Consider the following 17,121-nt stretch of genomic DNA (forward strand, 5'->3'; position numbering starts at 1 on the left):
CTTCTGCTCCATGTTCTTGCTATACCGTGTTTTTTCCTGCTTTTTTTTCAGTATTTCCCTTCTTCTTTCTCTTTTGTTTTTCGATTCCTTGGTTGCGCTTCACTTAGGTCATTTTCTGGCCTTTCACTTGGTCCTATTGTTTTCCATATGGTGTAAGTGGTTCCACCAACTAAGTGGGCTTTTTCTATATACTCTTCCAATGATTTGCTGAAGATTATTGGTAACGGTATATCGAGGTCCGTTCTTATTACTACGTTCGTTATCCAGTCAATCTTTGTTACTTTTCTTGATTTGATTTCTACCGCTTGGGTTTTGCTTTTATCTTTTTTTGATCTCCAGATTGTTGACAAATTTACTACTTTTGCTGGCCTTCAAAGTAAAGATCTGTTGTTGCTGTTGTTTATTCACATGATAAGTGTGCCGTTAAAGTATGTTCACCAGCTCGATATAAAGAACGTCCCTTGATACGTGATGAATATCTACAAATCGTAGAAGTTAGAAAAGAAATAAACGATATAGGGAGTTCTTCATAGAGCCTATAACGATAAATTATCACAGGATTTAGCTAACTCGTCAGCAATAGACACTCCAGAATGAATGAAGATCATACAAACGAGACTTCAACAAGCTTCCGAGGACACTAGCTGGGGCGTGCAAGCTAATGTGGGAACGTATTATATATGCAAAAGCGTGCGATTGTCATTTTTTTTATTGATTTTCCTCCTGCTTTCGACTGTCTTACCAGGTGCTCACTTTGGGTAGGTTTGGACACTGAACAAATATCCATAAAGGTTATTAAATTTCTTCAGGCCTCTTATGATTATTTCTTTTGCTATTTGCGGGCGAAATTATTTGTCAAATCTATTCGAGGTCCAAGCAGGCGTTCTCCAAGAAGATGTCGTCTCTCCGCAGCTTTTAAAAATAATATTCTATGCAACTATTCAAATAATATTTAAAAAATAACACTTGACATTCACGATGATGAACGGTCCGATGTTCGTTGATATTAGCGCTGCCTGATCTGATACAGATATTTGAGGTTGGTATTGTTGCTATATATGTATATATATATATATATATATATATATATATATATATATCAAGCACAAAGTAAATTTTCGAATATTCCGGAAGCTATTTGTTATCAGTTTTATTTTCTCCAACTGTAACCTCCCTATCAAGCCTTTAAACTGAATTTTAAATATTTCCAGTATTAAAAATATGGTAATATATTTTGAAAGATAACAGTTAATCAGTGAATGTCAGAGTAAATACAAATATAATTGAAAATAAAATCCGGATTAATTTAATTATAAACCGGGTTTTATTATAGAAATGCTTTAGTGCCTCAGAAACTCTTTCTCACTAAATCTAGCCACAGTTAGTAATCGGATGCAACTGTTCTATTTTCACACAATGTAGTCCTATAGTTTATATATGTCAGATCGCTTTCTTCGCTTTAGTTTAGGCTTATTAACAAGCATTCAATAATTGACTAGATCCGCAGAATAACCGATGTTTTATCACAAGGAAGTGAACCAATGCTTTATCTACTCTACACTTGTGATATACCCCAAATAGAGAATAATACGATGGCAAATATAAGCAAATACTGAAACCTATATGGACATATGGAGTTCAATTATGAGGTTGTTCTGCAAAGAGTAAGATAAACAAAATACAAATTTTTCAGAAAAAAGTCTACCGACATAGAAACCTTCAGATATCCACAGTTAAGGAATCAAGAGAACTGCAAGGGGCATGAGGAAAGACTTCATTCTCATGAGAATATTAAAGTATTGCAACTTTAGGATACCACCAGAGTAGAATACATATTGAAAAGAATCAAACCATCTGATCTTGAGTAATGTTGTGTAGTGAGATACAGTTAATAAAATACACAGCAGTGACATGTATAAAGATTATTTTACCAGAGACTGGGATAGGGCCGATGAGTCCTCCTACTTATATACCTAGATTTAAGTTACCATAAAGGCAGTAATAAAAACTATATAGCTTTCTAGGATTTTGTTCCATATTTTCTTCAGAGCTGTTCATTTTATCTTCCATCTCAAAAGTCGATTTCGCCAGAGAAGGATATAATGGATTATTTCACTTTTCATTCGACAGACATGTTCAAAGCGTTGAAATCTACGTCTCTATGTTTGTTGTTCAAAGGTGTTTTTAATGTGCGTGAGGGTACCGTAATTGTAATATTTCCTCTCTTTCTCATGCATCATCCTACAGACACAGAAGCCCTTGTAGCTTGGCCGATTCAGCTTATTACTTCGCCGGTAGATGCCACTTCCTTTTCCTGTTTAACTGGATTCCATTAAGATTTACAATAGTTGGCAATCAATAATCTGCGAAAACTTCACTCTCCTCTGCAAAAATTCTTAAAATAAAGGGCTCTGCAGTGCAACCTCAAATATCTGTATCAGATCAGGCAGCGCTAATATCAACGAATATCGGATCGTTCAAGGAGTTTGCAGCATCACCGTGAATGCCAAGTGTTTTTTTAATATTGTTTGAATAATTGCATAGAATATTATGTTCAAAAGCTGCGGAGAGACGACATCTTCTTGGCGAACGCCTGCTTGGACCTCAAATAGATTTGAGAAATAATTTCACGTATATAGCTAAAGAAATAATCATAAGTAGCCTTAAGAAATTTAATAACCTTTATGGATATTTGTTCAGTGTCCAAACCTACCCAAAGTGAGCACCTGGTAATACAGTCGAGAGCAGGAGGAAAATCAATAAAAAATGACAATCGCACACTTTTGCATATATAATACGTCCCCACATTAGCTTGCACGCCTCAGCTAGTGTCCTCGGAAGCTTGTTGAAGTCTCGTTTGTATGATCTTCATTCCTTCTGGAATGTCAGTTGCTGACGGGTTAACTAAATCCTGTGGTAATTTATCATCATAGGCTGTATTAAGAACTCCCTACATCATTTATTTCTTTTCTAACTTCTACGATTTGTAGATATTCATCACGTATCAAGGGACGTGCTTTACATCGAGCTGGTGAACATACTTTAATGGCACACTTATCATGCGAATAATCAACAGCAACAACAGATCTTTAATTTGAAGGCCAGCAAGTGTAGTATATTTGTTAACAAACAGGAGATCAAAAAAAGATAAAAGCAAAACCCAAGCAGTAGAAATCAAATCAAGAAAAGTGACAAAGACTGACTGGATAAAAAACGCAGTAATAAGAACGGACCTCGATATACCGTTACCAATAATCTTCAGCAAATCATTGGCAGAGTATATAGAAAAAGCCCACTTAGTTGGTGGAACCACTTACACCGTATGGAAGACAGAAGGACGAAGTGAAAGGCCAGAAAATGACCTAAGTGAAGCGGGACCAAGGAATCGAAAAACGAAAGAGAATGATGAAGGAAAATACTGAAAAAAAGCAGGAAAAAACACGGTAAAGCAAGAACATGGAGCAGTAGCCAAAAAATCATGAGTCGAATTATAGTTTAAAACGCATCTTTATTTGTGAATATTTTATACCAAATGGTCCTAAAGTATACTGAAAACTAACTCTGTTATTTTATCACGATCAATATTTCTTGGTCGATTTTTGAACACAGGTTATCTTTATCCTCTAATTTTTTCTAACAACATAATTCATAATAATATTTAAGGTAACTATAAAAATGTAATATAATATAATTTAATATAATTCGTATAATGGTACTTTCACTAAAACGTTGCACTTTTCATATCAAAACATTTCAAAGAAATAACACTATAATAGTGATTAGGTTATATCTGACTGTTAACTTAAGACATTAACAATACGATATCAAAAATATAATTATGTAACCTAATATCAATTATTTAAAACTAATAATGCCATTGGCAAGGCCAAGTATTGATCCGCCATGGCAATGTGTATTTTTGGACCTCGAAATGTAAGAATAATTTCCCTTTTTGTATCCAGTCAACACATTTCTGCTTCTATCGAGTAGAGAAATTCTATTTTCTATCAAACCATATCAAAATTATAGTTTTTCTTCTTTACAACATTAGATAAAACATTAATTTAATTAATAATACTAATTTTTATAATATTCGCGTATAGTTAAAACTGAAAACAAATGTAGATTCTATGAAGATTACGGTGTAATACTTTTCTCATAGAAAAATTTGATATTGTAATATCCATACTTACGTGATACCAAATATGTAACACATAGACTGAAAAGTTTAATTGCATTCACCAGTTTTTTAGTTAGTACTAACCTTCAAAATATAGCTGTTATAATTTTATAATATTCTACTCATAAGTTTGTGAGTTATGTAAAAATGACTAACTACTTATGCTTATTATGTTTCTTAATGAGAAAAAATACCGTTTAAGCGAAGAAAAGGCTTGAAAAATATTATAAGGACTTCTCTCCAACAGAAACAATAATAAAACATTGGTTTGCTGACTTCAAATGTGATAAGACACCGATGATGCAGAACGCAGTGGACGTACAAATGAGGGGGTAACACCCTAAAAAAAAAACCAAAAATATCCACAAAATCGTTCTGAATAACGAAAAGTGAAGTTAAGTGAGTTAGCTAATATAGCAAAACTATCAAAAGAACGTGTTGGTTTTATATTGTATGAGCATTTGACTATGAAAAAGCTCTGTTCAAAGTCCGTGCTGCACTTGCTCACTGTTGACCAAAATCAAAAACGTGTTGATGATTCTGAGCATTGTTTAGCCAGGTTTAAACGTAACAAACCGGAATGTTTCCATCGATATGTGACAATAGACTTCACTCTGGAACCAAAATGATCGTCTCCTGAGTTGTGGAGCAACTGGTGAACCTCGTCCAAAGCGTCTGAAAGCACAACAATCGGCTCGAATGGCTATAGATTATATTGAGAAGAAAAATACCATCAACAGTGAATATTATATTGCTTTATTGGACATTTGAAGGCCGAAATTGTAAAGAAACGACCGCATATGGCAAGGAAAAGAAATGTATTACATAGACAACGCACCGTGTCACAAGACAATCAAAACAATGGCAAAATTACATGAATTGAACTTCGAGTTGCTCCGATATCTACCGTATTCGCTGTAGATTTGGCTCCCAGCGACTACTGGCAGTTGTTCGCAGACCGCAAAGAATGCTCACCGGTAAGAAAATTCGCTAGTATGAAGAGGTTATTGCTAATCAAAAGAATTATTAAAATGTTAGAGCGGCGTCGAATTGTATGGCTCTAGATGGAGGTTACGTTGATGAATAAAGCCAATTTTGAAGAAAAAAATTGCTCTTTCTTTGTCATACTGGGACTTATCAGACCATGTGTAATTAGGCATTGCTTATAATATGCTTATCATAACGGTTCTTTTATTTTATTTTTAATACGTTATTTGTTATAGCACTAGCAACGAGATTTTTTCAATTTTTCGTTCAAGAATCAGATTCTGTTCTGAAAGCATTCCCTGCCTTTAGATACCGCACATAAATCGCAGCAATTTGGTACTCTTCATAGACTACTGCTCGACGTAACATCTATGAAATACGACAGGTTGAACAGAAGTTTGCATTTGAGTGTTAAATATTTTTAACTATCGTATTGAATAATAATTTTATCGTATATTCTGATGACATCAACACTCTTAGGAAGTAACGCTATGTAATAGTCGCTATTGATGGTCCTTCCTTTTTCAATGTAGTCAGTGAAAATTATTTCATACGCATCCCAAAATATAGACGCCATAACCTTGCCAGCTGACTGTTGCGTTTTCCTACGCTTTGGACCGGTTTATCGTATGCAGTCCACTCAGATGACTGTCGATTGGATTTTGGAATAAAATGATGAGCCATGTTTCGTTCATTATCACGTATCGAAGCAAAAATCGGGTTTATTACGCTTGCTCATCCTCAAACACTGCTCCGAATCACCAACACGTCGATGTTTTTGGTCAAAAGCGAGCTCGCGCGGCACCCACTTTGCACAGAGCTTTCTCATGCCCAAATATTCGTGAATGATGTGAAGTACACGTTCAGTTGATACTGAAATGATTCTGATTCAATTTTCTGTCATTCAAAATCATTTTGCGGTTTTTTTTATTTTGTCGTCGATGACAACCCCTTTTGACCGTCCACTGCGTTCACCGTCTTCGGTGCTCATTTCACCATGTCTAAACTTAGCATACCAATCCTTGATGGTTGATTTTCCTAGGGCAGTGTCCAAAAACTCGGCATCAAGCCAAAGTTTTGCTTCAACTGTATTTTTCCTTTCAAAAAGCATTATTTTATTAATACGCGAAATTCCTTTTTATTCATTTTCCTCACAATAACAAAAGTTTCTTCACTCAAAATGCTATAATTAACAAACTAATGATCCGACCGCTGTCAAATTTGTCAAATTAACTAAAAAATATGGGTATGGATATGGATTTAATTCTAGTAACGCCATCTATGTGTCAGACTTGTTATTTTATCGCTGATAATAGTATCCTATCCTATACTAGTATCATTAATTTGTGTGAGGCTGATAATATCTAATAAGTGAGGCGCGTAGAAACAAGACTACACGTTTCATAACTTGTATGTATATGATGGATTTGATTCACCTTAACATCTTGGATAACCTGGACTGTTGCAGAAGTATGACCGTCCTGTCGCCTTGATTACTGCTACCCAGTTTGGTAAGGCAGAAATACTTTATTAGGCACAAGATTTAATATAAATTAAACATACTAAAATAAAACTTTCTGTATCTAATCTAAAACGCTAGGATTTTTTAAAAATATCAACACCTATTATCATATAGCCTACAAAACCATATCATATCCATAAGTATTACTTACGATAATTACTAGTTTCACTAAATATCTATTTAATTGCCATAAAACAAATTAGATTAATTTAAGTCGAAGTTTGGAAAAGAAAAAAATTGCAATAAAGAAGAATATTGTGAATGTAAACAATGAATATATTAATCTAAGAAAAATGTTTTAAAATCTAAGGAAACAATATATTTCAAAAATTAATATATTTTTAACCAATTGATAATATTATATTTTACTTTTTTACTTGATTCTAAATATATCTCCAGTATTACGAAATGAAACAGAATTTGAATAAATATTTGACGGATTTAAATTTTTGGTAAGCGATAAATAAAAATGACATACTATTCAAGAATAAATTAGATGCTGAGGTAAATTAATTTTCGTTGGAAGAACAGATTCGAAACAAGAAATTGTAGAAGTACAAGCTAGGGTGGTGAGACTAATGGATCTGTCACCATAAAAGCGTCAATCTATTAATGTAAATGTATCTTGATGGATAAAGTATTGTGCTTGATACACCATGCCACTACATAATTTTTTGTATCAACCTGTATGCGAATAGTAACAAAGCAGGTTAGACAAAAGATTAATTAGCATAGATATAAAAATTACATAATATATATTTCAATGAGATTTTTCCCACTTTTTTGTTTTACAATTGTTATATTTATCTTTCGTTATAGTATCTAGTAGCCGAAATCTACCCCGAGACTTGCCTCAGTTGCTGTTCTTTTTCGGTTTCCAAATCGAGTATGACTATAGTTATTATTATTAGTTGATACATTTATTAAAATATAAAAATAACAGTTCAACTTGACGTTGTTAACAATAAATTACTTTTAATTTAATTGTTTAAAATTAATTTATAAATAATAATAATAATACTACAATTACTATTCTATAATATTATCCTATATTATTATACATACTATTATTATTTGGTATAAAACAATGTTATCTAAAAACAACAATAATCTAAAATCTTGACAAATCATATAATCTATATATTATCTATATTTAACAAAATGTTGTTAGTCACATTATGATAATACAAATTATATTATTCACATGTACATACAATCGAGATAAGCACATATACATAAAATATAATATATACAAAAAGGGTCTTATAAACAAGTGTTTCCAGTCGAGATTAACAGATTGTTTTTTGTGACTAGGAATTTGTCATGATGGTATCGAATTACACTGTAAACATCAATGGTAACCGATAGGATCTTTCAGAAATCCTGTAATAGCTCAAGAGTGAAATCTTTTTTTTTTCTGAGAATCAAATCGGAAATAAAGTTTATACATAGAGAGAGAACATTAACGATTAGATGATTGTATTATTGGAATATAAGCCAAATAAATAAAACCAAAATGGTCGCCTTTGCTGAACATTAATCTCCTACCAGTTTATAGGTCGACATAAAACACTAGCCTAAAACCAGTACAAACAATCTGGATATTTTAAGTGTGTTCTGTTTGATATATATTTCGGTAATCCTCTTTCATATGTCTCTGAAACCAGAATACGTGAAGAGGGTTCAACGCTGGACATTTAATCTGAGAGTGTATTTAAAATGAGATAAATAGTGTCTATACAGTGATTTTCAATAAGAGCAGGACTGCTCTAAAATAGATTGAAGATATTTTTTTGAAATTTTGGCTAAATTCTTCTTTGCCGCTTTTCTCATAAATGCATCCCTACCTGGTGAACCTGATGTGGTTTGGAGTAGTTCAATATATGACAATTATGTTTCTTAACATCTAAAAATGAAAGTCGCATTGTATGACATTGTTTACGATTGTGAGCTTCTGGATCTCTTCATTCTGTTTGTGTATATCTTTAAAAACACATTTAATGCACTTTGATGTACGCGAAATAGTTGGAGACTTGGTCTTAAAAGGCTATTAGCCATAAAACTCATTTTAGTATCATAATTTTATAATTTGAACATGATACTCATTAATCTTCATTCATTCACTGAATAATAAACAACAAATTAAAGAGCAGCTGCCCGCAAAAGTGTGTAAAATAACACTATACGAAAATAATGAATAATAATATATATACTAGTGACAAGACATGGAATATCGTTGTTATACATTAAGCTTAAGCTTAATTAGATAAAGATCATGCATTCATTTTGTCATTTATTTGTTGTAGTGATTTTCCTTTTGTTTCAGGAACAAACAGGAATACATAACAAGCGTAACATGCCATACAAACGGAGAACAAGTAAAAACTGCCACTATCTCCAATAACGTCATTTAATCTATTATAATAAAAAGTCATTATAAATCCAGTGAACCAATAGAGAACTGAAACTACTGATGACCCCGACGACCTTACATTTAAAGGAAATAATTCGCTCATTATCAAAAATGGTAAACCGCCCAATCCACAGTTAAAATACGCAAAAAACAGAATTAAACATACTAATGGCAACCAGTTGATACTGCTAGTGTTATAGTTTGAATTATTTTGGAACCAGTAAAATGTTCCAAGCGTTGCTAAGGTGAACATAAGTCCACTTGAGGCGAAAATTAACAATTTTTTTCTACCAAATCTATCCACGCTGAGTGGTATTAAACATATCGTAACAAACTGGGCAACTCCAACTAGAATTGATGATACGTGCGATGACAAATTACTACCTGATCTATCAAATATTGTTTGTGTGTATGAATATATTATATTGATACCAGAAAACTGTTGTAGACATGTCAGCACTACTGATATAACAAGCGCTTTTCGAGAGGCTTTAGTTTGAAAAATGGCAAAAACTCCGTCATTTTTTATATTTAACACATTTTCTTGTACTAATTTTAACTCAGCGGTAATATCACTGCCATTTCGAAGATCAGCTAAAGTTTGTTTTGCCATTTCCAACTTGCCATATTGCACTAAATAATATGGTGATTCTGGTACAACCAGAAGTGTTAATAATATTCCCAGCAATGATATGGCACCCAATATTAAATTAAAAACCATAATAGATGTATATGGACCAATACAGTAAGTTAATAATGTGCCTAAATTAATAAATATTGAGGTCGTACAATACAAGATGCCTCTGTTATGGTTTTCTGCAATTTCACTAAAATATATCGCTCCCAAAGCCATTGCTGAACTCATACTCATACCAGCAACCAATCTGCTAACATAATAAAACCAAATATTTTTCCCAAATGCTGCCGTAAGGGCAGCTATAAGGTTTGGTACATGTATAGATGCTATAGAAATTTTTCGTCCGAATTTTTCCGAGATTAATCCGCAGATTGGAGGTCCTATAATTCCACCCATTGAGGACAACGCTGCAATCCATGACTGCTCATTCGCTGTAATTACACGGTTGAGTGGATTTTGATCAATAGTCTCGTACGAGCTTAATTTTGGTAGAATTGGTGATGTCCAAGTAAGAAACATGCCACACAATAGACTAATGAGATTCACTGAAAATTAAAATATCCTTGTAAAATGACTTTTATAATACAAAACGTCGTAGTGGCAATATCAGTAAAAGAGTAAAGATATATTAGATTAAATGTATACCGTACAATATAATTGTTTAAATTTACGTAATATCATCTAAAATTATTCGTGTCATCCATTCATTAATTAAGTGTTATAATAAAAATAAGTGCTTCATTCAATCATAATTTCGAAAGTGTTGCCCTTCACTAACATGTTTTCATCCTTATAGCCGTAATTGGTTTTCAAGATTAGCAAGATCTTTTTAGTTATAAATTTTTAATGACGTTTGTTGTATCAATTGAATTCAAAAATTAATAAATTCATTTGCACAATAGTAAACAGTAACTAAATATTCGTTTATAATAATAATAATTTTCCATAAAAATAGCGAATAGTAATACGAAGTACTTTAACAACTGACTTATTAATCAGTTATTCCTGTTATTTAAAACTTTACTTCAACTTTTAATCTACATTAAACATATTTCACGGAAAATAAATTTAATTAACTAAAGAAGTAATACTTGCCATATATTTTAATTATAATTGAAAAATGTTTATGGAAACTGAAAGCAACTTTATTGAAAAATAAAATCATTTTTACAATTTCTCATATAAATATCCTCATTTTTTCATTTCCACTTCTGGAAAAGTTCGTTTACCCTCTTTCCAATGTTAAATTCGAAGGCATCAAAATCAGTTTTTCGTAATGATCTGGTTTAAAAACTGACAAGAGCATTGCTTATTTTCAACGTTAAAATCGTAACTAATATTGTTATGTTCCGATATGTATGATCATGGAAAATTAATGGAAATTTCAATCAAATCTATGTATTTTTGTATATGGAGATGGTTTGAAACAAATAAGTTCAGGTTTACTTATATAAGTACAGCGCTTAAGAGAACATATTAAGTAAATCAAGATTTAGGAAAGGAGCGAGAATGTATTCAAAGTCTTAAAATAATTATAAATACTTGTATTATCTTAATTACTCAATGTACTTTCATTGAAGTTATCCTAACACGGTTAAAAATAAAATAATTCAAAACAAATTACTTAATGAACTAAACTTAATAAACAATGACCGACAACATTTAAATATTATATTTTAAGTTGGAAACATTTTTATTCAAACAAAAGAAATCATTATTTTTAACAATAGATTATAGCATGACTTTGTCAAATTAGAATATATTATATTTCAATCAGTACTTGCCAATATTCTGATAATTCTTTGATTAAATTAAAATATTTGCAATCATTCTTTTTCTTTTATTCGCCAGTGATCTTTGACCCATTTTCTCACCACTTCTCCTCTACGCGCGATCTGCAGTATATGCATAGGATTTTAGCAACTCGCAAAACACTACACCCTGGTATCAAATGTAGAGCAAGACTTTATGGTCATGAATATTCCGCCTTGGTGTCCGTACGGATTGAAATATACACTTTAATGTTGGCATAGTAAATCAATTTTTGATCACCAAACACAAAACAGCACAAAAAACTCATATCTGCAGTCAAATGTGGAGACTGCGATGTGAAATGAAGTTTCAGAAACGTGAACAAAAAAAAAGAGAAAATAGGATTACCAAGAAATCAAGGATTACCTTTACACTATTTTGCAAACGGCAAACACATCTTATATTATTGCTACAATATCTAAATGTATTAACGTTCTACTCTTTGATGATAAAAATAATAAAATTCACTGTATATATACGTACTGCTAATTTAATATAAGCCAACTAGATACTTCAATTATAATATACAACATGTTTTACCTGTGAATACAATTAACCACAAACGAATATTTCCAAAGCTAACACGCATATCGACGCTGATATTTCAAACACATTACATATCACAAACTAGGAATGAAATATTCTCAGATACCATAAAATCGCATTCAGTGCGAGATAAGTTATCTTAAACTTATGAATGAGAATATATTTATTAATCTGATGTGATCGTGAGACAATTAAATTGATAAATTAATTATCAACCAAATCCAGTTTCAAAACAGTACACTTGTCAGTATTTATTGTACGTTTTTATGTATTTTAAGTGTTAAAATGTACTTTTAATATAGTTCCTAATTAGATCTTTTTAGTGTCTAAATCTCACGATTGTCATCATATATAATTTATGAAAATTAATTGATACGTTAAAAATATTTTACAATATTTATTATTCGAAAAGTATGATACAAGCTAGTTTATTGCTATATAAAATTGTTAAGTAATTTTTTTATTTAAATATCATTTTATTTTTAAACATCATGCCATCACTAGAGTCCGATGACTTGTAGATTCCGTCTAAGTCAATTTATGTTAATCCAAAGTAATATTCGGCATGCTAATTACGTTGTCGACTGCCAAATTGCAGTATCTCTTATAGTTTCCGAGATATGCACTATCAAAATTTTACAATTTGGACTCTGCTTCTAACTTAGTCCGAACTAACGAAAATGGTCTTATGAATTACCGATTTCGTTCCCATTCACATTCCATGTAATATTCAGCAGGCCAAGTACGCTGTCGATTACCAAATTACATTATCTTTTATAGTTTCCGAGATATGGGCAATCGAAATTTTACACCTTAGGCTCTGTTTCTAAGTTGGGCTAAAATTGTAAAATGGTCTTATGAATTACCGATTTCGTTCTAAATCACCTTCCAAGTAATATTTGGCGTGCTAATTACGCTGTCGATTACCAAATTGCATTATCTCTTATAGTTTCGGAGATATGGGCAATCGAAAATTTACACCTTAGGCTCTGTTTCTAACTTGGGCCAAAATTGTAAAATGGTCTTATGAATTACCGATTTCGTTCCAAGTAATATTCGGCATGCTAATAACGCTGTCGATTACCAAATTGCATTATCTCTTATAGTTTCCGAGATATGGGCTATCGAAATTTTACACCTTAGGCTCTGTTTCCAACTTGCGCCAAAATTGTAAAATGTTCTTATGAATTACCAATTTCGTTCCAATTCACATTCCAAGTAATATTCGGCATGCTAATTAAGCTGTTGATTACCAAATTACATTATCTCTTATAGTTTCGGAGATATGGGCAATCGAAATTTTACACCTTAGGCTTTGTCTCTAACTTAGGCTAAAATTGTAAAATGGTATTATGAATTATCGATTTCGTTCTAAATCACCTTCCTAGTAATATTTGGCATGCTAATTAGGTTGCCGACTGCCAAATTGCATTATCTCTTATAGTTTCCGAAATATAGGCTATCGAAATTTTACACCTTAGGCTCTGTTTCCAACTTGCGCCAAAATTGTAAAATGTTCTTATGAATTACCGATTTTGTTCCAATTCACATTTCATGTAATATTCGGCATGCTAATTACGCTGTTGATTACCAAATTGCATTATCTGTTATAGTTTCGGAGATATGGGCAATCGAGATTTTACACCTTAGGCTCTGTTTCTAACTTGGGCCAACATTGTAAAATGGTCTTATAAATTAACGATTTCGTTCCAATTCACATTCCAAGTAATATTCGGCATGTTAATTACGCTGTCGATTATCAAATTGCATTATCTCTTATAGTTTCGGAGATATGGGCTATCGAAATTTTACAATTTAGACTCTGCTTCTAACTTAGGCCTTAGAGATTAACTATGTAACTACAAATTTTCCACTCAAAATCAAAGTAATACTCACATCAAAAGTCTAATAATGATATTGCCATAAAGCCTTCTTGAACTCCTGAAATTGCCTACATTATCTGCATCTCAATAATAATATAGAAAATGATCGTTCGTTAACTTTTTTTTATTTAATGTAACTTTTTAAAGAAATATATTATTTTCATAATATTGGCAAATAATTCATTTTAATTGTATTTTATATTTGCGGTTGTATTTTATATTCTATCTAGTTTTGTGTTCAATCCCGATAGTTATTTAAGAGATCGAATTACTAATACTTAGTAATATGTTGATAATTATGATACATAAATGATAAACTTGTTATAAAATATTCATCGTAGATAATTAGACACTAAGAGTGAGATTATATTTCCGAAAATAAAGTACTATTGGCAATATTTTTAATCTAATAATAATGGCAACTAGGAATGTCCAATAATCAGATCGAATGGTGTTAGACATTTTAGTCTACACAATTCACTGTCACTTCAAATATTTAGCTAACTAGCGAGTACATTGGGATGAGTATGCTGACACTCTTTCGAAGTATTTCACACAAACACGTTGAATATAGTGGTTATTAATTCTAGAGGAATATCACGTTGTTGTGTGTATTGAAACATATTACCGTGCGCCGACAACAGAACACTTTATTTTGTAACCTGGTATGATGGATATATTAGACTTGCTAACGGTTCCAAAGCTATTCCAATCTTCGGATTCCATATGACCAAATAGGCTTGAGTTTAGATTTATAAAATAATATCTTGTTACCCAATGATAACTTGGATTTGCGCCCGATAGTCCTAATAGATTTGGTAGAGTTTAAGCTCAAGTTGTTTCCATTTAGTGAGGATGTGCTTCTTCCAAGTTAGGCATATTGGTGGACATGATCTTCTACGGAGCGTAAAAGTTATATGACTGGAAGCTAATATTAACGCTCTAAAATCTAGGCAATAACTTAAATGTCAGTCGACAAGCTACGAGCGTAAGGTAAAAGTTCACACCCTTTCACTGAAACACTACGATTTTCAGTTAACAATTTATTTTGTTTTTCTACATATCCTTGAGCCTAACATACTGACAGGGATCTGGAATGTTATAAAATATTTACCTACAGGCCCTTTAGTTATTTAATTAGATATGAAGCGTTTTTCCGAATAAATTTGTTCATATTGAGGAACAGACCCATGTCTGGAAGTACTAAATCAAGATAATTGGTGATATGTGGATGACAAAATCTGCAGGTGTTCTATTATTAACAAACCTTTGTGCATAGATTTCATTACCTTGGTGCATAGACAACGTCGAATATATTGGCAATTGCGGTTTGAAAAATGCAAAATTTGTTTTAAACCAGAGGTGAATATTGATTTCTCATTTTATCCATATAGTTATAAAGAGATAGAATGATGTCTGATACATCAAAACATTTAATTGAATGAGCTTATAAAATTTTATTTGGAGTGCTACTACTGACCCATATTGTTAACTTTATAAAAACATTTTCAGAAAATCTGTTTACACCAAAATTCAGATTTGATAGAAGTTATTCAGGTTTATCAATATTAACGAAATATATTTGTGAATATTCGTGTAAAGGAACTAATTAATTGATTAAAATGAAAGCTTGTTAAATAAGCTAATGACACGTGCCCCCAAGCAGGACGCATATATTTTTGCTGAGTGAAGAATTCCACTCTGTGTAAGGCCGAGAACTTTTCACATTACCCTTGTTCAAGAAAATCTTGTGTAAGAAGTTATTCGGAAATAAAAATTATATTCCAACACTATTTAACAACTTTGACACTGATGCGAAACATTTATAATGCTAACCAATCTTGTCTTTATGAAACTCATTCAAGAATTGTTTTATGAACAATAAAAAATTAATGAAACTGTTTCAACTCATTGTTAAGAAGCCATAATTGAAACAAATGTATCTTAAATGTTCAAATAAAAACACTACAATTAATGTTCCACATACAAACAATGATCGTAGAAACAAAATATTATTAAAATTAAAATATACAAAACATGTTAAGGATATGTAGCTACTTTTAGATATTTCTGGTAATAAGGCATAATCTCTTCAAACTACTTAATTAGAAATATATTGGTTACATTTGCAACATATACTTTAGCCCTTGATAATATTTGTATTAATTATAAGAATTACATTATAATATCATGTAACGACAAGAATATTATTTAAAAGATATCTAATTAATTAAGATTGGATCAGTTTTTACCAGATTCATTTTAAAAATCATAATAAGTGCTGAAAAATAATCTACCCGCTTGCTTGTCAACAACAAAGGTCAAGAGCAGATTTAAAACGATGAAAAATCGATTAAAATACGTCTATGTTACAGTCCAAAAATAACTTAAATACAACTGATAATAATGGATTGCGTGAAGTACAGAAGGGCCTTGACGCCAAGAATTAAGTTTCAGCAATATAGTATATTTGTTTACCATATTTAATATGAGGTTTTTTAATAAAGACGGATCGATGTTAAAATTTAATAAAACAAAGTGTAAGGTACTAAAACATTAGTTGTTTTTTAATTTTTTCCATTGCCACCTGGTGAACCTGGTGAGGGTTGATGTAGTTACATACTTCTACTTCTTGATATAGCTAGATTCATCCAAACATTAATCGGTTTATTATTATTCAGTTTTACAAATACTAAGCTGTCCAGTCAGCGAACGAACAACATTGCCAATAGTTACTAATATTGATCTTCTGGGTCTGTTGGAACTTTTACGAATACAAGTCCCCTCACAAGATTCTTTCTCTAAATTAAAGGTCAAGCTGGAGTTGTCGACCTAAAAAAGAAATTTATTTAGATATTAGCTAATGATATTTTTTATTATTAACTTAAATTCATCAAAATCACAGTTGTCTTCCTAAAACAACTGAACATAAACCTACACAAATCTCAAGACATTTTTCTAACATCTCTTAACTATAAAATTACACTTCGTAGAATTCAACGGGATCGTCGTAGAAAGATCGGGGGTATTTTCGTGGCCAAGTGGAATGTCAAATACACCGAAGAGCTGGAATATGTAAAGATAAAAAATAGTCGTACGCGTAAAAACAATAAAATTGGCAATAAGACATTTTAAGTTACA

General features: G+C 31.6%; 1 protein-coding gene across 1 annotated transcript; it reads right to left on the reverse strand.

Moving 5' to 3' along the window:
- Nucleotides 1-6,954: 6,954 nt before the first annotated feature.
- LOC143192722 (facilitated trehalose transporter Tret1-like) lies at nt 6,955-12,226 on the reverse strand. The gene is made up of 2 exons (XM_076398227.1): nt 12,092-12,226; nt 6,955-10,284 (listed from the first exon to the last, which is right to left on the reverse strand). The coding sequence occupies exons 1-2, from the start codon at nt 12,138-12,140 to the stop codon at nt 8,963-8,965; spliced, it is 1,371 nt and encodes a 456-aa protein (XP_076254342.1). The 5' UTR covers nt 12,141-12,226; the 3' UTR covers nt 6,955-8,962.
- Nucleotides 12,227-17,121: the final 4,895 nt, after the last annotated feature.

Source organism: Rhynchophorus ferrugineus, unplaced genomic scaffold (assembly GCF_030347505.1).
Source record: "Rhynchophorus ferrugineus isolate W39M unplaced genomic scaffold, kcgeb_rfMv2 rfM3, whole genome shotgun sequence".
NCBI classification, from domain to species: Eukaryota; Metazoa; Arthropoda; class Insecta; order Coleoptera; family Curculionidae; genus Rhynchophorus; species Rhynchophorus ferrugineus.

Coding starts and splice junctions, on each gene's coding strand:
- LOC143192722 (XM_076398227.1), bottom strand. CDS start 12,140: ATGCGTGTTAGCTTTGGAAATATTCGTTTGTGGTTAATTGTATTCACA. Junction 10,285..12,091: donor GTGGTTAATTGTATTCACAG/GTAAAACATGTT, acceptor TTTAATTTTCAG/TGAATCTCATTAGTCTATTG.